Source organism: Panthera pardus, unplaced genomic scaffold (assembly GCF_024362965.1).
Source record: "Panthera pardus isolate Hobbes unplaced genomic scaffold, ASM2436296v1 HiC_scaffold_6, whole genome shotgun sequence".
In the NCBI taxonomy this organism is placed as follows: domain Eukaryota; kingdom Metazoa; phylum Chordata; class Mammalia; order Carnivora; family Felidae; genus Panthera; species Panthera pardus.
Genome location: NW_026526991.1, coordinates 123,524,594 through 123,552,505, shown reverse-complemented (window position 1 = coordinate 123,552,505; position 27,912 = coordinate 123,524,594). Strand labels below are relative to the sequence as shown.

General features: G+C 36.6%; 1 protein-coding gene across 2 annotated transcripts in view; it reads left to right on the top strand.

The window, feature by feature from the left end:
• Positions 1-27,912, top strand: part of MALRD1 (MAM and LDL receptor class A domain containing 1) — a 770,287-nt gene that overhangs the window by 35,627 nt on the left and 706,748 nt on the right. For both annotated transcript variants that reach the window (XM_053896000.1, XM_019460623.2), the window contains exon 5: positions 9,373-9,469. In XM_053896000.1, the coding sequence (XP_053751975.1) occupies positions 9,373-9,469 (97 nt within the window). The remainder of the gene's footprint in view (positions 1-9,372; positions 9,470-27,912) is intronic.

Genomic DNA, 27,912 nt, shown 5'->3' with positions numbered 1-27,912 from the left:
TTTGCCAGGACTTTTGAAGCACCAAAACCAAACAGTCTTAGGATATTGCGATGGCCAGTCACCCTAAAAAACACTTTTAAAGGTAGGTTTTAGGGGCACGTGGGTGACTCAGTTGTTTAAGTGTCCGACTTCAGCTCAGATCATGATCTCACAGTCTGTGGGTTCCAGCCCCGCCTCGGGCTCTGTGCTGACAGCTCAGAGCCTGGAGCCTGCTTCGGATTCTGTGTCTCCCTCTCTCTCTGCCCCTCCCCGGCTTGCACTCTGTCTCTGGCTCTCTCTCTCTCTCTCTCAAAAATAAATAAACATTAAAAAAATTTAAAGGAAGTTTTTAAATACGTGCATAAGAACTAGAGTTGATACATACTAACATATTAATATTTCAGTAAAATATAAATTTTTTATGATATTTCTCTTACTATTCCAACCTTCTCTTTCTTTTCATTCTATTCGTAAGAATTACTTGTCTTCTCGACTTCTTTCATGCTTTTGAGAGAAGGGGGTTATATTGTGTAATGAGGAAATAGATGATTTGATTTAAATACTAATTCCAAATGCTGTTGAAGTAGAATAATTGTCATATTCATTTCATGGTTAGTCTCAAATTATTCAATACAGCCTTTATTTTCCAAAATAATTTTGAGAGTGAAAGCCTAAGCAAGCCCATAAAAGACAAACTTATTTATGCAGCCTAATAAAACTTATGTATGGTGGAAATTATAATCTAATGATTATTACCAGAGTTCTTGGTAAAGCATTGCATATTTTTACATTTGGGAAAGCCAAGAAAAATTTCCCATTAAAAACAGGATCTTAAAGCATTTTATTCTGAATGAATTTGCTTTTTAAACCTGGTTTGCAGGCCAATTTAGCCAACTCGGCTAAAGCAGGTTTCCTTTATAATCTATTATTTGAATAGTATAGTAATCATTTTTATAGTTTTGATACAGAGTAGAAAATCATCTGATATGTGATGGATTTAGCACTTGCTTAAGAATAGGGATTGAATTGGATTGAATTTTAACTTCAGTTATTTTGAGTGCCTAAGAGGAAGGATGGGAGAATGAGCAGGATTTCTATTACAAAATTGTATTGTTAGATATGCGAATGGTACATTTTCTTAATTGATCTGTCATAAATTCACTGGAGTTTGAAATTTCAGGCTTTTGTAAACTAAATGGGGATCCAAAGAGGATCAAAGAAAATCACTTAGTGGATGGTTAAATGACACGCAGAGGATAAGCCTTTAGAGGAACAGTATGGTTGGAAACACAATTCTGTCATTAGAACTTTGCACTCTGTGGAAGTCAGGTATATTGGTGTGTGTTGGGCAGGGTATCTTAAGCCATTAGGCAGTTAAGTCTTCCTGTGAATGACCAATTCATTAATTGAACAAAGACTCGCTTGGGACACTCAGGATGCACTAGGTGGGATTCAAGGAATGTTCTTAGTACATGTAAAGAAAAGACTTTTCCCCCAGCTTTATTGAGATATAGTTGATATATGTGTAAGTTTAAGGTGTATAATGTGATAATTTGGTAAACCTACAGTGTGGCATGATTACCACAATAAAGTTAGTTAACATATCCATCAACATCACATAACGACAATTTTTTTCATGGTTTGTACCCATGAAATTTTATGGTTTGTACCCTTTGGCCAGCATTTCCCCATTTCCCACACCATGCAGGCCCTTGCAACTAAAAACAACTCTTTTGGGAGGCACCTGGGTGGCTCAGTCAGTTAAGCATCTGAGTCTTGATTTCAGCTCAGGTCATGATCTCAGGGTCATGAGATCAAGCCCCATGGTGGGCTTGGTACTGGGCGTGGAGCCTGCTTAAGATTCTCTCTTTCTCCCTCTGCTTCTCTCTCTCTCTCTCTCTCTCTCTCTCTCTCTCTCTCAAAAAAAATGCTCTCTGTTTCTATGAATTTGGCTTTTATAGATTCCATATATAAGTGAATCATAGAGTATTTGTCTTTCTCTGACTTATTTCACTTAGCATAATACCATCAAAGTCTAGCCATATTGTCATAAATGACAGGATGTCCTTCTTTTCTTGGCTAAATTATTCCTTTGTATGTATACACTAAATTTTCTTTATCCATTCATCTGCTGATGGATACTTGGGTTGTTTCCATGTCTTGGCTACTGTGAATAATGTTTCAATAAATATGAGAGTGTAGATATGTCTTTGAGATAGTGATTTCATTTCCATTGATTATATACCTAGAAGGGACTGCTGGATCATATGGTGGTTCTAGTTTTAATTTTTTGAAGAACTTCCATACTGTTTTCCATAATGGTTGCACAAGTTTACGTTCCCACCAACAGTGAACTAGGGTTCCTGTTTCTTTACACCCCTGTGAACACATTATCCATTGTCTTTTTGATAACAGCCATTCTAAGAGGTGTGAAGTATATCTCACTGTGGTTTTGATTTGTATTTCCCTGATGATAAGTGATGTTGAATATCTTTTAATGTACCTGTTGGGACATTCGTATGTGTTCTTTGGGATGATGTCTATATCTTTCCAGTGATGTTCTTTAACCATTTTATTTGTGTGTGTTGGGGGGGGGAATCTTTTCTCTCTTTCTTTCTTTCTTTCTTTCTTTCTTTCTTTCTTTCTTTCTTTCATCAAGTTGTATGAGTTTCTTATGTATTTTGGGTATTAACCCCTTATCTGATAAATGGTTTGCAAGGAGAAGATTTTTGTTAGGCATGTGGAAGAAAAACTATGTGTTCCTGGCTTTGAGGGTGTGTGTGCAGAATGAGAGCCTTGAGTACCAATAATGCATCTAATTTGTCGTGGATGTTCAGGTGTCATTAACCACTAGAGAAGTTTCTAGTTTATTTCTTAACACTTCTCTTCCTACTCCCCTATGGTTCTCTGTCTTCTCTCAACAACAGCAACAACAACAACAACAACAACAACAACAACAACAAAGCAACAGAGTAGAGCCAAGAGTGCTTTTGAGGGGATTGAGTCACACTGACTAGATGCTAAAGGATGAACTTGCTGAAGTCCCTTCCCCCTGTGTGCCCATATACACCTGAATGGCAGAAATGGAATTTTGTCTGTGTAGGAACCTTGTCAGCATTTACACATATTTTCCGACTTTGAAACAGAGTGGATGGTAAAAGAGTCTTAACCTATCTTCGCCAAGCTTTGTGCCTTCTTATCTCTGTCTCTAACTGAAGGTCAGGGTCTTTCCTAGTGAGTAGCCCAACAGAGATTTATTTGGATGTTGGCTAGAGTTGGAACCTGCTGAGTCTTGAGCGTTAAACCTTTTAAAACAACTTCCTCGTTTTTCACAGCTATCCATTCCCAAATGGCACATTGCAGGGGTTGATGATTAAATATGTGTAGCCACTAGATATAAAACTTAAAACTCCCAAATATATCACCTCCAGGGCCATTCAGCTGGAGCTGAGGCAGTGTGGTTATTCACTTGAGTGCTTTAAAATACAGCAGTGGCTCCAACGAAAGCAGATGCATGTGCAATATATTAACTTGTTTGCCAAAATACTTTATTGCTGATATGAAAACAGTGCCTCTACCTTAGAGGCTTTGTAAAACTTGGGAAGCCGTATGACTCTCTGGGGATCCTTGGGCTACACCAGTCCTTAAGATGGCAGGTATGTTTTAGTTCTCTCCTGTCAGCAGGGAAGCAGAGGTTCACATGCTTTTTTTTAGCTGAGCCACAGAGATGTGCTGTGTGTCTCATGCTGCCCGACACCCTCTCAAAGCTTGGTCCTGAACAGCTTTAGCAAGAGGCTTATTTGAGGGCATTTTGTAATCAGCATCTCCAGACAATATCTGCTGCCTCATCACTTTGCAAGCCTCTGAGAATTCTTCTGTTTTCTGCAATTTCTCCTCTGTGATGCTTTCTGACAGTTTCAAAGCCATTCGTGTGTTTCCTTTAGAAATGTCCATGTAAGAGACTTTAGTTTCAGCTGGGCCCTCACTTAGCAGGGGTTTCTGAAAAAAAACTCTGGGGGTGCCTGAGTGGCTCAGTCAGTTAAGCCTTCGACTTCTGCTCCGGTCATGATCTCTCAGTTCGTGGGTTCGGGCCCCATGTCAGGCTCTGTGCTGACAGCTAAGGGCCTGGAGCCTACTTTAGACTCTGTGTCTCTCTTTTGTCCCTCTTCTGCTCATTCTCTCTCTCTCTCTCTCTTTCTCTCTCTCTCTCGATAAATAACATTAAAAAAAAAAAACCCTCCTTTGAAAAAGCCTCTGGATCTAGCTGCCATGTGAGGGCTTTATCACCTTTATCTGTAAAGTACTAAGTTCATCCCTTAATAAAATTGAAGCACGTTCATTTCTGAGGGAATACTGCTACATAAACAAAGAATGGTGTTTATGCATTTAGTCAACAAAGATAGCAGCATCGAAGAAAATTTCAGAAGGTGCTTAAGGAATAATGACATCTAGTATTTACTGAGCACTTACTATGTGCAAAGCACTACGTAGTCCTTTGTGTATATTATTTTATTGATCCTTCATGGCAGTCCTCTGAATCCAAATTATAATATACCCCACTGTTTACATGAGGATTATTAGCTTTAGAGAGTGCAATAGCCTATTAAATCACATCCAGATTAGAACCCAGTATAGTGTGATTTCACATCTCAATCATTTACTCACTGAGCCATGATAATTTTTTTTATCATATTAAAGCATTATAAGGCTTTATAAAAGAAAAAAAATCCAACTTCTAGATTTGGTCAAATACGTGGCATGTGATTCATTAAGCATTCCTTTGTCTGCTGTGTTGGATAAAACATTATTAAACATTATTCTGCTAATTGACTGCAATTGCATTACTCAAAATTGTAGACTTAAGCAGTTAATTTTGCTATTGCCCTAAAATATTTGCAGAAGCAAAGAATAAACCACGCTCAACCTGTAGCAGAAATGTGGGCTCAGATGCAAGTGACACCTTCTCTCACGCTCCTTTTCTTTGTTCTTGAAAAGAGCTTAAGTATTAGTTTTATGGGTAGGAAGGAAGGAATGCTGTACTACTAAGTGCATCCCTGACCGTGGCTTTCAAGTTGAATGTTTGGATTCTTAAAGTAAACGAGAAGTTACTGCCTGAATTTTAAAAAAATGCTGCAACATTTTTCATATGCAATTATCTGCTTGTCAGTTCTTTGATATTCCATTTAGACACGCCAAAGGGTGTTTAGCAGTGTCCTATTCAGAAATAGTACATTTTATTAGCACAGACAAAAGAGAAGTTATTCATAAAAATAGATACAAATCGTTAACTGAAAAAAATTTCTACTCGCAAACTTTTCTAAAGCATAACTGAGGCATTTTACCTCGTAATTTAAGAATATTGGGGCACGTAGGTGGCTCAGTCGGTTAAGCATCCAACTTTGGCTCTGGTCATGATCTCACGGTTTGTGAGTTCGAGCCCACCATCGGGTGAGCTCGAGCCCCACTCTGGGCTCTGCACTCTCTCTCCCTCTGTCTCTGCACCTCATGGGATTCTCTCTCTCTCTCTCTCTCTGCCCCTTGCTCACTTGTGCGTGCTCTCTCTCTCTCAAAAAAAAAAAAAAAAAAGAAAAAGAAAAAACATTTACTATGTGAACACATGATGGTGAAAAATTACTTTCATCTTTTTCTGTTTCACACGTTTGATAATTATATTGAATGTACACTACTAATTAAGAAAAGTCTAATACAATAAATACAGCTACAAGAGTTTCTGATCATGTAGTTACGAGTGTCATTCAAGTCAGTTTATGTCTGTTATTTCTCTACTGTCAAAGTTTCATCGGGAATTTAAATCAAGTGGCTTGAGCGCTGACCCCTTGCCTCCCTCAGAGGCCATCTTCTCTTAAAATGTTTGGCGTGAAAGCAATTTGTGTCTTATTTACTATTGGATCAGTGCAGGCCATACTTGACTTCTGTGATGTTGCCCAACTTCTAACTTCATTATTTGCTAGTTTGCTACTCTTTCTTGATTTCCCCTAAAACAGTTAAAATGAGGTAGATGTTTGGAAAAACGTATTTGCCAAAGTTTTGAGGAAAACAAGGAATGGTAGGCATCACTTTTCTTAGAAATACAACTATCATACGCAAATATGGCTTCCGACCACAGATCTGGCTTTTTAAAAAACATGATCTCGAGGTTCCACTTTCTTGAGCTAGTTCAACCCATCCTTCTTTTCAGGATCCCAGCCAAAATCTCTGGAATGTCTTTCTGTTTAAATATATTTAACTAGAGTATCAAGTTATGCCCGATAGGTCTTATGTTTTATAGCTACACAGACCCAATGGTGAATTTCCTACATTTGGAGAAATAAGGTTCTCCCTAAGAAAAACATTTCCTCTTGCTGGACCAGTGGGCTCAAATGGCAGCCAATTTTCCCTCTAACTTTACTTCAGTTAGACAGAATTAACATATAATTTAATTGAACCAAGCAAATATACATAATTGCAAACTGATGGAGGGAATTGAAGGCAAGAAGGTAATTTAAAAGCCTTTTCATTAGATCAGGTGTGAAGATACAGGAGTAGAAGTAGGAATGGAGCGGAGAGAGGGCTTAAAGCTTAACAGGTGTTGATGGACCGGAGATGTGGCTGGAAGAGAAAGTGGTTCTGCAAGTCGCTTTGGAGTTCTGAGCATTGAAAAGTGGCAGTCTTCTGGTGCCATTGTCAGAGAAAAGGAGTCAGGGACACGTACAGTTTGAGGGGAAAAACATTATGATTTAGAAGTGACTTTGTGTCATCTGGTAAAAATGTCCAGAAGTCTGTGGAGATATGCGCAGAGAGCTCGGGGGGGGGGGGGGGGGAGGTTGACTTTTGGGATATAAATTTGTGTTTTATCAGCCTGGGTGACAGTTGAAACCCTGAAGATTGATGGGTTTGTGGGGAGAGTGTGGAGAAAGAAGGAAGAGACTGGTGATGAGTTAACACTTAAAGTTTGCTTCTCTCTTTAAATATGGCTGCTACAGGTGTGTTCTTAGTTTGGCAAGAACAAAGGAATGTATCCAACGGGAAATCTATAAACATTCATGTAATACTTAATACTTTATAAATATTTTATAAATACTTTATTACTTAAATACTTTAATACTTAAATACTTTAATAACTGTGTTACAATAACAGCTAATACTTATTTAATGTGAACTATGTAATAATTCATTTGTCCTTGAAAATCTTTTCATATAGGTAAAGAGTTATTATTTTTTATCAGTACATTTTTACAAAGAAGAAAACTGAGGTACAGAGATGTTAATAACTTCCCCAAGGTCCTGTTGTTATTAAGCGGTATAGTTGGGATTTGAACCCAATTAGTCTAGTTCCAAATACATACTTCAATCACTATGCTCTACTGCCCTCACATAAAACCATTCCTATATAGCAGTCTTTTTTTTTTCTTTCTTACCCTCTGAAACAGCTTTTTATGAAACAGCAAAGCAAAATTGCAACATGATTTTAAATGTTTATAAATTAGGTCACAAAAGGGATGCAAAATGGTTGACGTATAACTCTTAGATTCACATAACTAAAGTCATTCATTGAATCTTACACCAATACCAAAATAAGATTTTTCCATGATGAAGAGTAGCCCAGGGACACCTGGGTGGCTCAGTCAGCGAAGCATCTGGTTCTTGGTTTCGGCTCAGGTCATTATCACATGGTTCATGGGTTCGAGCCCCGCATTGGTCTCTGTGCTGAAAGCTAGAGCCTGCTTGGAATTCTCTCTCTCCATCTCTCTCTGCCCCTACCCCCCTCCCCAACCTTGTCTCTCTCAAAATAAATAAATAAACATTAAAAAAAATAGTAGCCAAAATCTAGTAACCAAAACTATATATTAACATCAGAAATAATGTTCAAGCGTTAAGTTGGAAAAGAAAATCCACTAATTTTCTTTCCAAATGGAATCTACAAACTAAATTTTTAGAAACTGTCAAAGAATGACTAAAACTACAAACCTAGGAGTTGGGTTTACAGAGAATTCTGGAAGTGGTGAGAAAAAATACATACTGAGAAAGTATCAATTAGTATGCTTGCAAAACTCTCCCATTGTACTCATGATTCTGATACTAATGTACGATGAAGGGATTTTGCAAACGATCTGCTGGGTGCTACAAATAAACCTTGAGACTAAACTCTTTGTAACTCTTGTCTTCTAGATGTGGTATAAGGTTAGTCACACTTAACCTACTTGCATATATGTATTCCCCAAAAGATCTAGTCTCTACCAGAGATCACACAAATCTGGAGTGAAAAAAACATTTGGAGTTGGTTACTACTGTTTGCCAAGTACTTTTCCCATTCTATTTATTTTTGCTCAAAATTTTCTATTTCAAATGTATAACCAGCGCTCACCTTTTTAGATACCAAGTGGATGATTTTGCCTACGCAGCAATCTTTGATAGGTCTTTTCCAACATGGTCCTGCTTTACAAGTAGTCACGTGGTCATTCTGTTTTATGTGAAGAAAAGTTCACTTTCTTAGGGCTACATATTGACACATTACCCGATAGGTTGTGGGTGTTTCACATCATATTTTTAATAGTCTAGTACATCTGGTTTGAAAGGAAATATATCAGTACATCATGTTGTACAGGAAAGAAAAGAGAATGCACCACAGCAAAATGATCTACTAGGGTCAGTTGTATTCACTGTATGCGGACTAATGGTTAAGTTAAAAAACAGTGCTGACATTTTGAAATAATAAGATGTTTATGTCATAAACAAGGCTAAACAATGCCCACAAGTTTAATGCATCCATTGATTAAGACTCAAACATCATTGGTATTCATTAGTGAGGTTGGGATAAAACTCTCCACCCACACACCAATTTTCAATGGATTTAAATAACTAGGAAATTGGAGAGTAGTTTCTTTCTAAGGTTCTCAGATTTATTATACCAGAGTATTTCCTCTTGGGGCATACTTGGGTTGCCTTCATGTCCCAGTATCACGTTCACTCATTTTAATAAGAAGTCGCTGAACAACCATATCCAGTCACTGTCCCAAGTTTTGTTTATATAATAGCAGAAAATGCACAGGAGGATACAGCACAAGGACATCCAAGTCTGTGAGCAAAATTTAGAGAACCAGAAGTGGAAATGGGACACAGTTGCAAAATGGCAAAAAACCAGAGATCAAGAGGCAGCTGGGTCCAAGATCTGGTAAATACTAAAGAGCTGGTGTATACTATTTGAGATGCATGGATGACTATATTTTCTTGTCCTTAAGAGTGTATGCTTAGATCTCTTTCCACTTGGAATTGGAATGGTCACCAAAATGCTTCTAGGAAGTGATAAGTTTTTTATTGGTAGGCTCTGTGCTGTAAGACTTCGAGACAGTGATGTTCCTTGCTTTGTGCTTTCATCTTGTTTTTCTTGTGCAGGTTGTTTTTCAAGGTCAAATAATTTCAACTCCTGAACAAGATGAAGTCATAGCTATTGATGATATATCTTTCAGTTCAGGCTGTTTGCCTGCAAATGGTAAGAACTTTTTCTCATTTTGATCCTTATTGTGTACATAAATTCAGTGCAATTTAAACATTGTGTAATGACTTTCATCTGCTCTTTCTTTCTTTGCTTTTTTTTTTTTTTGGCCCGATGTTTTAAAGTGGGCTATTTTACATTGTATAACAATGTCTAGGTTTATGCTAGAAGTGAAAATAGGCTATTTTTCCACCGATTCTGATGCTATAGAGACCTAAAGGGGTAATTTAGTGTCAGATTTGAAACTTTGTAGCAATGTTACAAAATTCAACCGGCCAGTTAAATCACCAAGAGAGCTTCCTGCCTTCTGGGAGACTAAGTGAAAGCTGTCCTCCATAGGGTTGAAATTGTCTTCTTGGGGAACGGACTTGACTTTTCCACTGAAAGACACATATGGAGAGAGATATTAGCTATAATCTATTTTCTTTTGAGACAAACAACTCGATCAATAAGCCACATGTATCAGGTCTAAAAAAATTATCCATTATTGGTCATTTGATTATATTAACTGAATAATATTAATTCACCATGCACATTGGTCTCAATAGAACAGTTTAATGTTAAAATTATCCATTGGTCAGGATAAAATTAATTTAGTCTAATATTCAAACAAGAATCATATGTATATGATCATAGGTAGTTGATAGATCTTTTTTCCTTTTTAAATGTTATTGTACTGTAGTATGATGTAGCATAATAAAGATAGCTATTTTTGTAGAGAGGCTTCTAAATTCTAATTTTGTAGAAAGTATGATAGTTGTGGTAAATTATATTTCAAGATGAGTTGGTCTACCTAAAAGGAGACCAAGGAATCTTGATAAAGGCTGTCTGTATTATGCTTGGATTTTGAACAGCAGTTCAAAGCAAAGATGAGTTGGTCTACTTAAAAGGAGACCAAGGAATCTTGATAAAGGCTGTCTGTATTATGCTTGGATTTTGAACAGCAGTTCTGCTGGTCTGATAAGAGTGTTTATAAGAATGTGTATCTTGCCACTTGGACCACGGTAGGGTTTTATAGGAGCCAATGACAGCCCCTTCCACACTGGAACACATACAATTTTTTTTCATCTTTACATTATCAGTTCTCAGTCTATATTAGGTAAGAAATCACTATATGATAAATTGAAATATAGATACATTGAATTGCAGAACTTGAAAGGAGCGGACGGTAACCTCCACCTGTTCCTAGAAGTAAATAGTTGAAGTAGGAACCTTAATGTCTTTTTGCCAACAGAAGATAACGTTTACTGGCTTTAACAGAAGGGCAGCAATGTATCAGTATAGAATACACTGTTGACTACAAGCAGCACAGACTCAACTATTGACTACTCTACAACTCAGTCTCCCTTAATGCTCTCTCTTCTGGTACCCTGCATGGTATTCCCGGGTCCAGAGAGCAGCCAGCTTATGCTTGATTTTTATTGAGGCAGCTAGTCCCTAACTGTGATCATTTTAGCAGTATCTTTATATATCCCATTTTTATAGTTTCTGCAGAAACTGAGGTCTGCCAAACTAAATGATCCCCAACTAGTCCTATTTATTGCTCAGGCTAGCTTAATCAACCCGAAAGAAAATAAGGAATGAGGTCAGCTTTTGGCTGGACTTGCCTCATTGCAAGGAAAATTAGGAACTGGCCGCTGCTATGAAGCTTTGTTTGCATTACAGACGTACACAGGAGCATGCTGGGGTTGTGCCTGGGACTTGACATCGCCTGTAATAGGACTCTGCTATCATTTCAGATATGACCTTTCTCTGCATCTCTGGACCTGGGAACCAAAGCCATTTCCTTAATTACCTGTGATCCACATACTGGGACAAAGGCCAATGTAGATGGGCCATGATAAATATTCAGAAGACAAATGCCAGGTTTTTAGTAAGCACTTAAAAGAGCTCTATAAAATCACTATAGAAGTGAAAAAACAGTAGTCACAGGAGTGAGAGCATCAGCCAGCTGGACATTCAATGAAAGGTTGTGGCCAAGTAGAAAAATATTGGTGTCTGCAGTTTCTAAGACAATAGTTCCAGATAATATTATAACCATATTGTTTTTGAGGTGGTGGGGAAATAAAGTTTACTGAAGATGAGGCATGAATTTTAAAGCTAAGTTATCGGCTAACCTTTTCACATGGCTATTAAATTTGTACAACATTACTGGGTGTGGGGCTAGAGAAGATTTTGACATCCCAAACTGAAGTCTTCCATGAATATGGATTCATGAACCTAGATCTAGGGAAGTAAGTTGTGTGTTAGGAGCCAAGATATTTCTACACATGGAAGAACAAATGAATCGACACTGGGGATTTAGAAGAGTGGCAACTTTAATTGTAGGCCTTGTGTTTTATGGGGCATTGGGAAAGGATGCCATCCCTTGGGACAATTGCAAAGGAATTAGTCTGTTGTTAGAAAAAGCCAGTATATTGATCTCACTGCTCGTGGGTTCGAGCCCCACCTGCATGGGGCACCTGCATGGGGCTCCGGGCTAACAGCTCAGAGCCTGGAGCCTGCTTTGGATTTTGTGGACCCCTCTCTCTTTGCCCCTCCCCTGTCACACTGTGTCTCTTTCTCTCTCTCTCAAAAAAAAAAAAACATTAAAAAAATTAAAAAGAAAAAAAGCCAGTATTCATTTAGGTAGGATCCTACCTATTTATTTAGGTAGGATCACACAGTATGTTCTTTGAAGGTGAGGGTGCAAGGAGTTTTATTTTTTGTTCTTCAAATAGAATGAGGGTTGATGGCACAATTAAACTTTTGGGAGGAAAACACAGCAGCATGAGGATTAATAACGGAGAAAAAGAATAAAGTGTCATGGAATAGGATTAGCACGTGGATGGAGTTGCATTTTGCACATGGTAGGAATGTGAGATACGGTAAAATTATATAACATTAAATTTGCAAATGATGCTCTCCAGTCAAGTTCAGATGCTATCATGATAGACTAACCCTAGTCAGTCACCAGAATCACAAAGAGGAGTGATTGATTCTGGGCTTTACTCCAAACCTGCTAGATGGGAATCACTGAGGATAAGGCCTACATTTTAAATAAGGCACTCAGGACACTTTTGGTGAAGCCAACTGACCTTGGATTTAAGAACCAAACTAGCATTTGTATCCCACACAGCCTGGTCCCTGGATTGCTACACTCACAGTGACTGCTCTGAGACAGAGTTCCAGCTGACTAGAATCAGTGGTTTCAGTCTCATGCAGTCCTGATGGTGATGATCAGCGTGCATCTAAGACATGGGGGCAGAAGCCCACTCAACGTCTTCCAGACATCACCGTCAGAAATCTTAATCAAGTGGAGGGTGGAGTTAGGAATGCATTTGGATGCCAGAAAAGAGACAAGTTTTCCTAGGTGACTTAAGAAAACAGAGGAGATGGACAGTTATGGCATAGATTTTCAACTCCAATACTATTAAAGTCAAGGACTAAGGGATTTTCTTGGTATTTACTTCATGCTTGTCACCTTATGTTCTTAAAGTGACTGTTGAGATTCTTTACATCTCACATCCAAGGTAGGAGGAAGGCAGAAATGGGAAAGGGCAATGTGTTTGGCCATGCCATTGGCTAGGTGATTGTCACGTGGTAACCTTGGTTGCTAGGGAGACTAATAAAATTGAGTATTTGGATTTAGCCTCTGTAACAGAGGCAGGCAAGGAGAACAGGTTTATGAATTGAGTGAGCAAACATATTTTCCAGAGAAACTCAACATCAGCTTATTTAGAAGTAAATTTCAGTTTTCTTCCAAAATATCTTGCCTTGCCTATATTTCCCTTTTTAGATTATTGACATCTGGTCTCACTTAGTAGTCTAGGGGTCGGTCATTCTTAAATCATTCTCCTCTCTTCTTTCCCCTGTATTAATTTGGTCAAAAAATAGTATTGAGGGCGTGCCCTTATATTTTTCAAATTATCTGCCCTGTTTATTATTATTATGTATCCAACCACGATTTCATTTAAGTGCATATTTTTTTCCTGCTGAATTTTAAAAACTTCTGGTTTCGATCTATTCAACTCTACCACCCAGTACTAACTACTGTCCACCAGATTATACTTTCTAACATACAAATATGACCAGTCTCTACTTTGTTAAAATCTGTCAGTCACTCTCATTGCCTCCAGGATAGAATCCAGATTTCTACGGATTCTCAAAAATTCGAATTTCTAAGCTCACCGTGACCCTGCTCTCGCACACCAGTCCAACTTCCTCCTTTACAGTCCTCTAAGAACCCAACCATTCAGGAATTCAAATAAATTCTTCTTTTCTCTGAGCTATATATGCTCCATTTCACAAAACACAGATTTAAATAGAATATCATGGGACTATTTTTTTTAGCAGGACTTATATTTATGCTAAGAATATATGTGATTTTTCAGTTTCTGTTTTAACATAAAAAATGAAGGTATGTCCCCAAGCTACTTAATGTGATTTTATCTGAGATTTAATCTGGACCAAACATTTTCTATATTTTAGTGCAAAATAGACGTTTTTGTCATTTTGTAGCAGAAAAATAGTACTTAGGAAGGAGTAATAGTTGGAAATGAGTGCTCTAATATAGTTATCTTTTGATAGATTATTTTGGTTTATAAAAAGGTTTTTGTTTAAGATGGTAAGGTATACTGACAAGACTTCCTTAGTTTTTTTTATGTCTTCAAACTATTGTGCTTTCAAGATTTTGTTCTGATTTTTTTTAAAACTCGAGAGAATTCGATGAACCATGCCTTTTATTTTCCATATTCTGATGCTTTGATATCTGAGGGCCTTGCTGACCCTGGAGAGACTGTCTCTTCCAGGGTTAGCCAATTCCTAGAGCTACAAAAAACAGTTCACCCTACAAATGCAAACCAACCCATCCAGGGCCCCTATCCCCAACCACCTCTTCAGGCTCTCACACTCTGGGCACTTTGCACCTGCCGTAATCACCCCAGGGTCGCTGTATTAGTATCCTTGGGCTACCATAACAAAATAACTCCAACTGGGTGGTTTAAGCAACAGAAATTTATATTCTCATGATTCTGGAGGCTAGAAGTCCAAAATCAAGATTTCAACAAGTTTGCTTTCTTTTGAGTCTTGCCTCCTTAGCTTGTGGATGGCAATCTAGTCCCTCTTGTCACATGGTATTCCCTCTGTGTGTATCTGTCTCTTAAACTCTTCTTCTTATAAGGACAGTCATATTCAATTAAGGCCCACCCACATGACCTCATTTTATCTTAGTTACCCCCTTACAGAGCCTGTCTCTAAATATGGTCACATAATGAGGTAGTGGGGGGTTGGACTTCAACATATGAATTGGTGGGTCATGGGGAGATGATTCATCTTATAATAGCAAGGTACCAGACAATAAAGGACAGTCCCTTCTGCCCCAGAGCATGCTGAAATTATTCCCACCAGACAATTCTAAGACTACATACGCTACCTTACCAGTTCCTTCCCAAAAATCCACAAGAAATGCTCTTGCCCATATTTCCCCTCTCTCCCTCTGCCTCCTGACTAACCCTGGTGTTTTCCCATGTACTTCCTCCCACCCCTAACTCATTGCATGGTGTACCCCATCTTCTTGGAGTCTGTGAGGAAAACAAACTATCTTCTCAATGGTAGTTATCTTCTGATGTGTTGGCCTTTACATTCCTAAGTAATAATGAAAGCTATATTTTAAAGTAAGAATGTTAGAATCAGTGGGAGGAGAAATTAATAACTGCTCAAATGTAATAATCACTTATTGTCTTAGTAATGAACTAAATTGTAGCAGTGCTGAAGGGCTCAGTGTGGCATGGGAGCATATCATTAACGCAGGTCAGATAGTTTTTTTTTCCACCCTGCCTCAACATTCACTTCCTGCTTGTGCAGAGTCTCAAGGTCACCCACACATGGGAGAATAGAGTCTTCAAGGGTCTTTCCTGGGCATGTGCATAAACTTGCACTTTTTCTCTGCTTCCTATATATCCTGGGATATGTCAGAGCTTCTCAAAGCCCCCCTTGGAGACGTCTCCTTCTATGACTTTTTCCTTTAAGTTGTTTTGGTCAGCTCTTTGTTTGCCCCAGTTTGCAACGGCTGTCTCCAGGTAGCTCTGGTATCAACTAATTGCCTCTGGGAAAAGGCTCTTTTTGATGAATGAGCTCAGAATCAGGTCAAATAAAGCCAAAATGAAGCTCCTGGGCTGCTGGTTTTCATGGCCATCACAATTCCAAGGATTTCTCAACAAACCCCAACCAGGAAAATTGAAATAAAAACCATGCCCACACACATCATAATCAAACTTCTGAGAATCAACAGTACAGAAAAACTGTTAAAAGTGAACAAAGATAAATAACACATGCCATTCAGGAACATATTCTTGCTGTTATTATTGTTTTTATTGTTACTGTTTGTTCAGTGACTGTTATGAGCCGAATTATGTCCACCCTCCAAAATTCATATACTGAAGTCCTAACCCCCAGTACCTCAGAATGCAAATGTATTTGTAGATGGGGTCTTTAAAGAGGTAAATTAAGTTAAAATGGGGTCACATGGGTGGGTACTAATCCAAAATGACTAGTGTCCTTCTAAGAAGCGGAGATTCAAACAAACACACAGAGGGAAGACCGTGGGAAAGCCCAGGGAGAAGATGGTCATCTGCAGACCCAAGGGAGCAGCCCTCGGAAGCAACCAATCTTGCTGACACCTTGATCTTGGACTTCTAGCTTCCCAAATCATGATAAAGTAAATTTACATTGTTTAAGCCACCAGATCTGTGGTGCTTTGTGATGGCAGCCCTAGCAAACTAATATAGAGGCTTTCCTGAACTAATTCTATGACATATGAGTTCTTTCTCATCTGTAGCCACTGCAGTTTCTTCTTCGGAGACATGGTAGTCTGTACGTTTTCTGTAAGCCTATAGTTTTTCCATCAGTATGGAAGCCAGAATATAGGGATGCATTTTTTAAATGCTAAAACTAAGTAACTCTGAATTCTATATCCATTGAAAATATCCTTCAGGAATTGGAGAAAAATAAAGACATTCTCAGATCAAGAGAAAGTAATAGACTTCATCACCAAATTTATTTTGAAAGAAATGCTAACGCAAGTTAGTTCGCAGGCTGAACAAAGAAAATATCAGAGGTCAATGTATCAGTAGGAAGAAAGAAAGAAAGAAAGAAAGAAAGAAAGAAAGAAAGAAAGAAAGAACAACTGAGGGGCGCCTGGGTGGCTCAGTCAGTTAAGTTTCTGAATCTTGATCTCAAGGTCATGAATTTGAGCCCAGTGTTGGGCTCCATGCTGGGTGTAGAGCCTATTGAAAACAAAAAACAAAAAAGCTGAAGTTATAAATATCAGAGTAAATATAATGGAATGTTCTTCTTCTGTAAAGATTTTTAATGTACACGGGACTCTTGAAAGCAGATATTTGAACACCCTTTTGGTGGGTTCAAAGCATGTAGATGTAAGATATGTGACAAGTATATCATAAAGTTGGGAGTGTAGAAATCCATAGGTTTAAGACACCTACATTTTATTTAAAATGTTAACAAACTCTATGTACAGTGTTAAACTGAGGTGTGCATATTATTGTGCCTGTAGTGAATGCCAAACAGGCATATATAAAGGACAATAGATACATTAAAATTGAGCATAAAAATATTAAAATATTGAAATAATCCATTAGACAAATAAAAACAGATGGTGAAGGCAGAAATGATAGCAGGGTGGTGGCAAAGAGAATAATGGGTAATAAGTGCAGAAGAGACAAACTGAAAAAAATAATTTTAATTATTATTATATTATTAATGTTATATGATAATAAATTACTATTTAATAATTTAAATAATAATAAATTAGTTATGATAATAAAATAATTACATTAAACATAAGTGGCATTTATATTCCTTTTAGAAGTCAGAGATTGTCAGATTAGATAAAAGATAAGAAATAACTACATTTTGACTACAAAAGCTCATTTAAAAAATAATGATATAGATTAATTAAAAGTTAAGGGATTCAAATATAGTTAATGAATCTATGTCAAAGGAAGGAAGAATATGCAATGGGGAGAAGATAGCCTCTTCAATAAATGGTGCTGGGAAAACTGGACACCTACATGCAAAAGAACGAAACTGAATCACTTTCTTACACCGTAATACAAAAATGAACTCAAAATGGAGTAAAGACCTAAATAAGAGACATGAAGCCATTAAATTCATAGAAGTAAACATAGGTAGTAATGTCTTTGACATTGGCCTTTGCAGTGTTTTCCTAGTTACGTCTTCTTAGACAAGGGAAACAAAAACAAAAATAAATTATTTGGGCTACACAAAAATAAAAAGATTTTGTTCAGTGAAGGAGACCATCAACAAAATATAAAGGCAACCTAATGAATAGAAAAAGATATTTGCAAATAATATATTCAATAAAGGGTTAATATCAAAATATGTAAAGAGCTTATACAACTCAACAGTCAAAAAGACAAATGATCCAATTAATAAATGGGCAGAGGACCTGAATAGACATTTTTCCAAAGAAGACATACAAATGGCAAACAGACACATGAAAAATGTTCATCACTAATCATCCAGGAAGTGGAAATCAAAAACTGTAGTGAAATATCATTTATACCTGTCAGAATGGCTAAAATCCAAAATGACAAGAAATAACAAGCATTGATGAAGATGTGGAGAAAAAAGAACTCTCATGCGCTGTTGGTAGAAACATAAATTGGTGCAGCCACTGTGGAAAACAGTATGGAAATTCCTCAAAATATTAAAAAGAAGTACCATACAATCCAGTAATTTCACTACTGGGTATTTACCCAATGTAAAAAAACCCACTAATTTGAAAAGATCTATGCACCCCTATGTTTATTGCAGCATTATTTACATTAGCCAAGATATGGAGGCAACCTGGGTCCATCAATAAATGGATAAATATGATTTTATATGTATATATATGAATATTATGCAGCTATAACAAAGGATGGTATAACATATATATAGATGATTATATATATCGATCATAATATATATCAATATATATAATGATCGATATATATATCGATCATATATATGATCGATATATATATAGATCAATATATATATATATTGATCTATATATATTTATATATGTTGATATAAAATATATATATATATTTTATATATATATATGATATATATATATCATATATATATCATATATATATGATATATGATATCATATATATATGATCGATATATATATAGATCAATATATATATTGATCTATATATATTTATATATGTTGATCAATATATATATTGATATATATATCAATATATATATATTGATCAATATATATATTGATTTATATATATGAATATTATGCAGCTATAACAAAGGATGGTACAACAAAGGATGGGATCTTGCTATTTGTGACAACATGGATGGAACTAGAAGGTATTATGCTAAGTGAATAGTCAGACTAAGAAAGAAAAATACCATATGATTTCACTTATATGTAGAATCTAAGCAAAATAAAACAAATGAATAAAAAAACAGAAAATATCCATAAATACAGAGAACAAATTGATGGGTGTCAGGGGATAGAAGGACGGATAAAATGGGTGAAGAGGAGTGGCAGGTACAGGCTTCCATTACTGAATGAATAAATCATGAAGTTAAAAAGTACAACAGGGAATATAGTCAATTGTATTTTAATAGTGTTGTATGGTGACAGATGGTAGCTACACTTGTGAGCATAATGTAGAGAGTTGCTGAATCTGTGTGTCATACACTTGAAACTAATGTAACATTGTGTTTCAACGACACTTTTAAAAAAAGAATAAACGAGCAACTAAAAAAACCTAAACATATTAAAAGAGATACATTAAGCAATGTAATTAAAAGGAGGGTGAATGGCTATATTAATGTCAAAATGTGCTTCAGGACAAGGAAAATTAATAGGCATAGAGAGGAACATTATATAATGATAAAAGGGTAAATTCATTAAGAAAACAGAAGAGTCCTAAATATGTACGCACCTAAAAGCAGTACTCCAAAACACATGAAGTAAAACTGTTAGAACTAAAAGGAAAAATAGACAAACCTACAATTATACAAGGAGACTTGCATACACATCTTTCAGGAATCAACAGAAAAAGTATACAAAAAAGTCAGCAAGAATTTGCAAAACCTGTGGGGGAAAAAAACCCTAAAATTTCTGTGGAACCACAAAAGAGCCCAGATACCCAAGGCAATTCTGAGAAAGAACAGGAAAGCATTATACTTCCTGATTTTAAATTATACTACAAAACTATACTAATTAAAACAATTTGATACGGGCATAAAAAATGACACACAGACCAATGAAACAGAATAGAAAACCCAGAAATAAAACACTGCATATCGATCAACTACCATTTGATAGTGAGTCAAGAATAGTTAATGGAGAAAGGATAGTCTCTTCAATAAATGGTGCTGGGATAATTGAACCCTTATACCACTAATGAAAATTAACCCTAAATTGATTAAAGACTTCTACATAAGACCTGAAACCATAAACCTCTTAGAAAAAAGCATAGGAGAAAATTTCTAGGACATTAACCTGGCAACTTTTTTTCTTGTTTGGATGTGACACCAAAATCACAAGCAACCAAAGAAAAAAATCAGCAAGTGGGACGAGACATCAAACTAAAAAGCTTCTGCACAGCAAAAGAGACAAACAGGAAACAAAATGAAAAGGCAATCTATGGAAAGGCAGAAAATTATCTACCTACTTGATATAATTGACATTTTAAACAAGTCGTTTAAAACTATAGCAGAATACTTCTTCTTTTCAGTGCATGCTGAACGTTCACTAGTAAACTAAGACTATAGCCTGGGCCCAGTGGCAAGACTCAAGGAGGCATGGGAGATCCTCCCCCAGATGCAGAATTTAAGGGGACACTAAAAATTTGTTATGGACCAAATTGTGCCCCGCTCCAAATTTCATATGTTGAAACTCTAGACCCCAATGTGACTATATCGGTGATAGTGTCTTAGGTAGTTAAGATTAAATTAGATCATACAGGTGGGGTCCTAATCTAATAGAACTGTGGCCTTATAAGAAGAGGAGATCTCGCTCTCGCTTTCTCTCTCCCTCCCCGCCACCCCTCTCTTTCTGTCATCCTCTCTCTTATTCTCTCCCTGTCCTTCTGTCATGTGAGGGTCACAGTGAGAAGGTAGCCAAGTGCAAGCCAGAAAGAAGACCCTTACGAGAAGTCAGACACTCTGGCAACCTCATCTTGTACTTCTTGCTTCCAGAACTGTGAGAATGTAAATTTTTGCTCCTTAAGCCATCCAATCTAGGTACTTTGTTATAGCAGCCCAAGCAAGGTAAGACAAGCGCTAATTAAGATAAGTAATATTTTAATACCACACATTAAAAGCTCACAATTAATGAAAAAATCAATGATAAACAAAATATAAAAATGTTAAATGACGATGGTATTAGTATTACTGAATTTTCCAAGCTCCAATATGGCTTAGCAGTACTACTGGGGCCACAGAACAAACCTTAAGAATGTTAAAACAATTGAAATGGTATAAAATATATCCTCTGAGCAAAATGAAATTAAACTACAAATCTGGGACATCCACAATCACTTGGAAATTAAATGTCACAAATTTAAATAAAACATACTTTGAAAGAACCAAATATTTTGAACTGAAAGAAAATGAAAATATAACGTACTAAAATTTGTGTAAGATAGCTAAAGCAGTCCTGAGGAAAAAATTAATAGGTATAAATTTTTTTGTTAGGAAAGAAAAAAGGTCTCAAGCCTGTAAATTTAACTATTCATCTAATGAAAGCAGAAAAAGAAGAACATATAAAAGCTAAATCAAACAGTGGGAAAATAATATATAGAGAGACAATAAATAATGGAATTTAAAATGAGAAAGTTGTAGAGAAAATTATTGAAACCGAAAGCGGGTTCTTTGAAGAGGTAAATAAAAAATGATAAAGTTCTAGCTGAATTGACCAAGACAAAAAGAGGAAAGACACATATTACCTAATTTGGAATGAAATAGAGCTAACATTAAAGACTCTACAGGTATTAGAGGATAATAGTAATTAGGAAATACTACAAAAACTCTGTACATAGATCTAACAATGTATGTGAAATGAACAAATTCCCTGAAAGTCACAAATAATCAAAAGCCATTCAAGAAGAAAGTGATAATTTGAATAGTTTTATGTTTATTAACAAAATAGGACACGTACTTTAAATCTTCCATTAAAGAAAACTCCTGGACCACGTGGTTTCACTGGAAAATTGTATAAAATATTTAGGGGAAAAAATAACACCAGTTTTATACATTCTATTTCAGAAAATATAAGGGAAGATAATACTTGTTACCTTATTCTAGAAGGGCAACTTTGCCCTAACACCAAAACTGAACAAAAATATTATAAGAAAAGAAAGCTACAGACCAACATTTCTTTCACAAAAAAATCTTTATCACAATATTAGCAAATGGAATCCAGTAATACATTAGAAAGAGATTACGTTACAGTCATCCAGGAGATTACATTACAATCATCTAAACTGGTCCAATGTTTAGAAAGCAATCAATGTAATTTACCATGTATCAGACAAAAGAAAAGCATGTGATGATTTCAGTAGATGCAGCAAAAGCACTTGACAAAATTCATCAAACAGCCATGATTAAAAACCTCAGCAAACTATTAATATCTTTAACCTAATAAAGAGCATATACAAAGATCAAACAGTTAACATCATACCCATAATGAATGAGTGCTTCACCTCTAAAACTGAGAAGTAGGCAGTGATGTCCACTCTTAACACTTGTATTCAAGACCTACTGGAAATCCCAGCCAATGCAATAAGGCAAGACATGTAAGTAAAGGTATACACATACAGTTGCAACAGAAGAAATAAATCTTGCCGTATTTGCAGATAACGTGATTGTCTATGGATAAAATATCACAGAATTTATTTTTAAATAAATAAAAATTATTTTAAAATTATTTTATTTTTATCACAGTAGCAGTATACAAAGTCAGTATAAAATCAGTTGTATTTCTATCTAATGGCAATGAACACCTGAAAACTGACATTAGAAAAATGACGCCATTTGTAATACAATCAAAGTAAATTTTTATATATAAATCTAACAAAATACGTGCTGGATTTGTATTCTGAAACCTACAAAATAATGATCAAAGACATCAAGAATACCTGACTAAATAAATGGAGTATTGATTGATTGAAAGATCATGGGTCTATGTTTGTCAAAACTCATAGAACTGAATAACCCAAAGGATGGATTTTACTGTATGTTAAGTTAAATAAATTTAAAGAAGAAATAGTACTTTTTAAAGCTGAAAAGATTCTCATGGTGAGGAAGCTGCTACACAGAGCCCTTGGTAGTATTACCGTTAAGGAAAAAGCACGACTTTCTAGTTTTGTTCTACATATTTCTCTTTATCGTAAACATGTAAACTTTATATAAGTGCTTACAGTATAGGTATAGGCATCTTTATGGTTTCAGAACACTTTGTGAGTTGGAAAATTCAACTAAATTCTTTCTCTAATATTAGGGAAATCTTTTAGATTATGCCCACACCTTCAAACAGTATCATGCTAAATACTGCCCTTTTCCAAGAAAATTCGCTGCACATTCATTGAAAGGAGAATCTTTTTAGACTTTACCAAAGTGGCATGTGTGAAAAAAAGTCGAGCTTCGTGACTGTGAATACATATGTGTTTAGTCACTGATTCTTGAATGACACTGATTCTTCAATAAATTGCTTATTATAATTTTTTATAAAAATTGCATGCTATGGTTCATAATCAGAATATTGTGAATATTCTCTGAAGATTTTTAGATTGGTTTGCCAGGACACTGCGTTAGTCTCATTTATGAAGGCCCCAAATATACAAATCATCTTTAATGAGAACCTGAATGGTGCATACATATTATCCAGCTAAATAACCAAGGACCTAGTTACCTTTTTTGTCCTATTAATTTCTAGTTACCTTTTAAGATCTAATAACTGTCCCTTGAAATTCATTATTAATTTAAGAACATTGACAAAGAAACTGTCCTAAGTCCCTGGAGTCAAAAGTGGATGTCAATTATAACTTTTACTGCAATGGCCTTGAGACTTGTGCTTCATTCTCTACCATCTGAGAGAGAGTCTGGCCAATTTTATACAACCTGCTTGTACAAGATAAGGTTTGAAGGAAATGTGGCTTCATTGGTATAGAGACCTTGAAACGTTGGCAAAGCTGCATCCTGATGATCATGTATCATGGATGGAGGATTTTAAAATCCTCAAAGTAATTTTCTCCTGCTAGACTGTGGTGCAATGTAAGAATGAGATAGAAAGAGGGTGGGGATGTAGGAAAAATGCGTATGAATGTAAATATAGATAACTGACTTCTTGAAATAGTATTGAGCTCTGAGATTGAATGCACTGAAAGAAAAAGAAGTGTCCAGAAGATTAACTGTCAACTTATACCCCCATCTACTGTTTTTACGGTTACAAATTCCAGTTTGGGGAATGAAGGTAGTAAAAATGGTTGACATTGGTGAAAGATATTTCATACCAATTGACACAAGCTATGTTGTTAATATCATGCAATTGATACTTGACTATTTTGCTATTTTTGTTCATAGTACCTTTGTGAATTTTTTTTCTTGTATAAATAGTGAAAAATTAGAGATAATATACAACACTTAATTGAACTATGGCCAATACTTAATTATTTAGCTCCAGGAAGCAGAAGATCTGCAGCTATTATGTGAATCAACAAAAATTACAGTTTTAATTGTTTCATGTTAATTGTTATTGTGCAACCTTAGCTTCATTTATTACCTACACTCCCTTAATTGCATATGCAGTTTTATTTTCAGAGGATCTTACATTCAAAGGCTTTGCATATTCATTATTTGTAAGCTCCTATTATAAGAAATCAGCTTATGGGTGTTATTCATAAATTGTTTCATAACCAGTGGCTTCAATTGTATTCCAAATAAAAACGTAAGCACTTTACATAGGATCGATGATATTGTCAAGTATTCTGTTGAATTATATTTATTCATTCCTTAAACAACTATATATTGGATACTTACGTTGTGCCAAGAGTTATTTCAGACAATGGGGAGACAGCAACGAAAAACAAACACCAATCCCTGTGTTCATGGAACTTACATTTTAGTCAAAGGGAGAAAGATACTAAGCAAATAAAAAAAAAAAAAAACTATGTCAAGTGGTGATATGTGCTGTGGGGAACAATAGAGCAGAAAGCCAAGATAAGAAGTGCCATAGATGAAGGTAAAGTGAAGTTTTCGTCAGGCATGGTCACGTGGAAAATATGTTTCTAAACAACAACAACAAAAAAACCCCAAGGAGTTGAGGGAGAAAGCCATGCATATTTTGGAAGGAACTATAAATACAAAGGTCTCAAGGCAAGAGTCAGCTTTGTCTGTATGAGGAAGATCATGGTGAGGACTTCTGTATTTATTTCATGAAGGACAGAAACCCATGTAACGATGTTGAGCCGAGGAGATGTGATCTGACTCATATATTTAAAGGTCAAAGGGAGACAAGGGCAGCAACAAGGGAGCAAAATACAGAGTTATTACTGTAATCCAGAAAGAGTGATTTTCCTTGAGTCAGAATTGGTAGTAGTAGCAGAGGCAGTAGGATGTAATGAGATTCTGGATGTGTTCCATAGAGAAAGCAAAGCTTTGCTGATGAATCGCGTGATGGGTGAGAGCGAGAGATGGGTCATGGATCCAGATTTCCTCCTGAAATAGGTTGGATGGAATTATCACGAACTGTGATGGGGAGGAAAGTGGGAGGAGAAGCTTTGGAGGAAAGAATCAGAAGTTTAATTTTAGACCTATTTCTGTTGAGATACATGTTAGCTCTTCAAGTGAAAGGGCCAAGACAGCAACAGGATGTCTATATTGGAGACCAGTGAAACTAGGCCTAAAATATAATTTGATAAGAAGGAAATGTTTTAAAGGCATGAGGTGAGGTGATATTAACAAGGTTGTGGTGTAGAGAAGAGAAGGGAATCCAAGGACTGAGGTCTAGAGCCCCCTCATGTTTGTGTAATGTGGAGATGAGGAAAAACCAGCAAAGGTGACTGAGAATGAACAGCCAGTAATTTAAGAGGAAAACCAGGAGAGAATTATGTTCTAGAACCTAGTGAAGAAAACGTTTCAAGAAAGATTGAGTGATCGACTAGTTTCAATATTACTGCCATGTCAGGTATGATAAGGAAGAAAAATTAAATGTTGGATTTAACAATACAGAGGTCATTCTTGATATATGCACTTTCAGTGGAGTGGTAAGGGTATGAAAAAGAAAAAAAAAGTTCTGATATGTGCTACAACATGAAGGAACCTTGAAAACATTATGCCAAGTGAGAGAAGTCAAGCACAGAAGACCATATATTGTATGATTCCATTTATGTGAAATATCCAAAATAGGGAAATCTATAGAGATGGGAAGGAGATTAGTGGTTGCCAGAGTCCAAGGAGGAGCAGAGAAAGGGAGTGATATATAATGGTTATGGGTTTTATATAATTTATGGGTTTTATATATAATGGGTTTATGGGTTATGGGGTGATAATGTTTTGGAATTAGTGGTGATAACTGCACAATTATTATGAATAAAAGCCCCTGAACTGTATACTTTAAAATAATTAAAATGGTTAAAATGGTGAATTTTATGTTATGTGAATGTTACCTCAATAAAAAAAAACTTAAAAAAAAAGACCTCACTAGAGCAGGTTCAAGGAAGGATGTGGGGAGAATTGGTGTTGGAGTCAGTGTGAATAGGCAGAACTTAGAGAAGTTAGTTGGAGGGGGTTGGAGGGTCAGAGGGCTTTCCTAAGATGGATGAAATTTTGGCGCCTTTGTGTATCGAAGGGAAAAGAAAACCTGTTGATGTAAAAGAGGGGAGGAAATTACTGGAATAATTCCTAAAACAGGGAAGAGGAGATGATTTTTTGTAGAAACAAAGAGGGGCCCAGAGAAGAGCATGGCTGGTTGACCCACAGTTACAAGAAGAAAGGTACTCAGGCAGCAGTTCAGGGAGATAGGTAGTGGGACTTGTGAGGTTTTCTGCTGTTTCCTCTCATTTTCCCGATGAAATGTGGAGCAAGAATATTGGCTGAGAAGGATGATAGGGGAGGAGTTGGAATTTGAAGGAGGAAGTAAAGAGTTTTGAATAGTTGTCTAGGAGGAAAAGGAAAGAGGAAATGGAGGAAAAGGAAAGAAGGGGAAACATGGTGGACGATGAGATGGAGTGAGTAGTCACAGACATAAAACCATTTTAATCAGCATGGTGGTGGGCTCCATCACTCATCTTCAGCCCCACAGATGCAGGCTGGAGTGGGTGACCAGTTCCCTGGTGGTCTCAGCCTACCAATAGCCATGTCTTGGGCTGGAAATGCCTGGGGCAGTCATCTGGGCCCACGCTGCTTGTGACGAGCCCCCACACATGTTTCCTTGATCAGAGCCCGTGTTGTGGCTGACCCAGACCTTGTGGTTCTTGTTAGGATTACAGGATACACCTCAGCAACAACCATCAGGGAACTCTGAGAAAACAAGTTTCATTACACATAGGTCCTGGAGGATGTACAGGGTGTCCAAGGGCAACACAGCAAGGTTGTGGAGAGAGACCATGGATCCAGGGGTCTGCCTTCATTGAGTTCAAGAGGTTCCTGATCTAGTTGTGTGGCTAGCAATGTGTTTATTCCAGATGGATATCTTTGAAATGGCGCCCTCAGCCATCAAAAGTTTAATATCAGGCACTCTCATCTGTTAAAAAGAAAACCACAGGCCTAAAATGGTGTCACTTGAACTAGGCTAAGTCACCAAACTGGGGCTTAATGTCTAACCTAATTACAGTTTCAACTTCTTCAGAAAGGTCTGTCTTAACCTGTCAATCAGGAACCTTCTGATCAGTACTAGTTAGGTATTCTATGACATGGGCCCTCTCCATCCTCCAAAGGAAGATGATGTAATCCACCTAGTAAGATCCCTTGACCTTCTCCAAGGGAACGTGACCTTGCCTGGAACAATCTTTTGTTTTCTTTTGCTAATAAGTGTCTTGTTCTACACTCCTTCCTATAAAAACCTTCCATTTGGTATGGCTCCTCAGAGCTCCCCTCTGCTTTCTACTTGGGGTGCTGTCTGATTATTGCTTTAATTTATTGCTAATGAAACCAATCAGATCTTCAAATTCATCTGGTTGAATTCTTGTCCTTTATTTTTTATTTTTTAAATACATTATTTAAACTCTTTTTAAGTTTATTTATTTATTTTGAGAGAGAAAGAGAATGAGATGGGGAGGGGCAGAGAGAAAGAGGGGGACCGAGGATCTGAAGCGGGCTCTGAACTGACATCAGAGAGCCCGATGTGGGGCTCAAACTCACAAACCACAGGATCGTGACCTGAGCTGAAGTCAGATGCT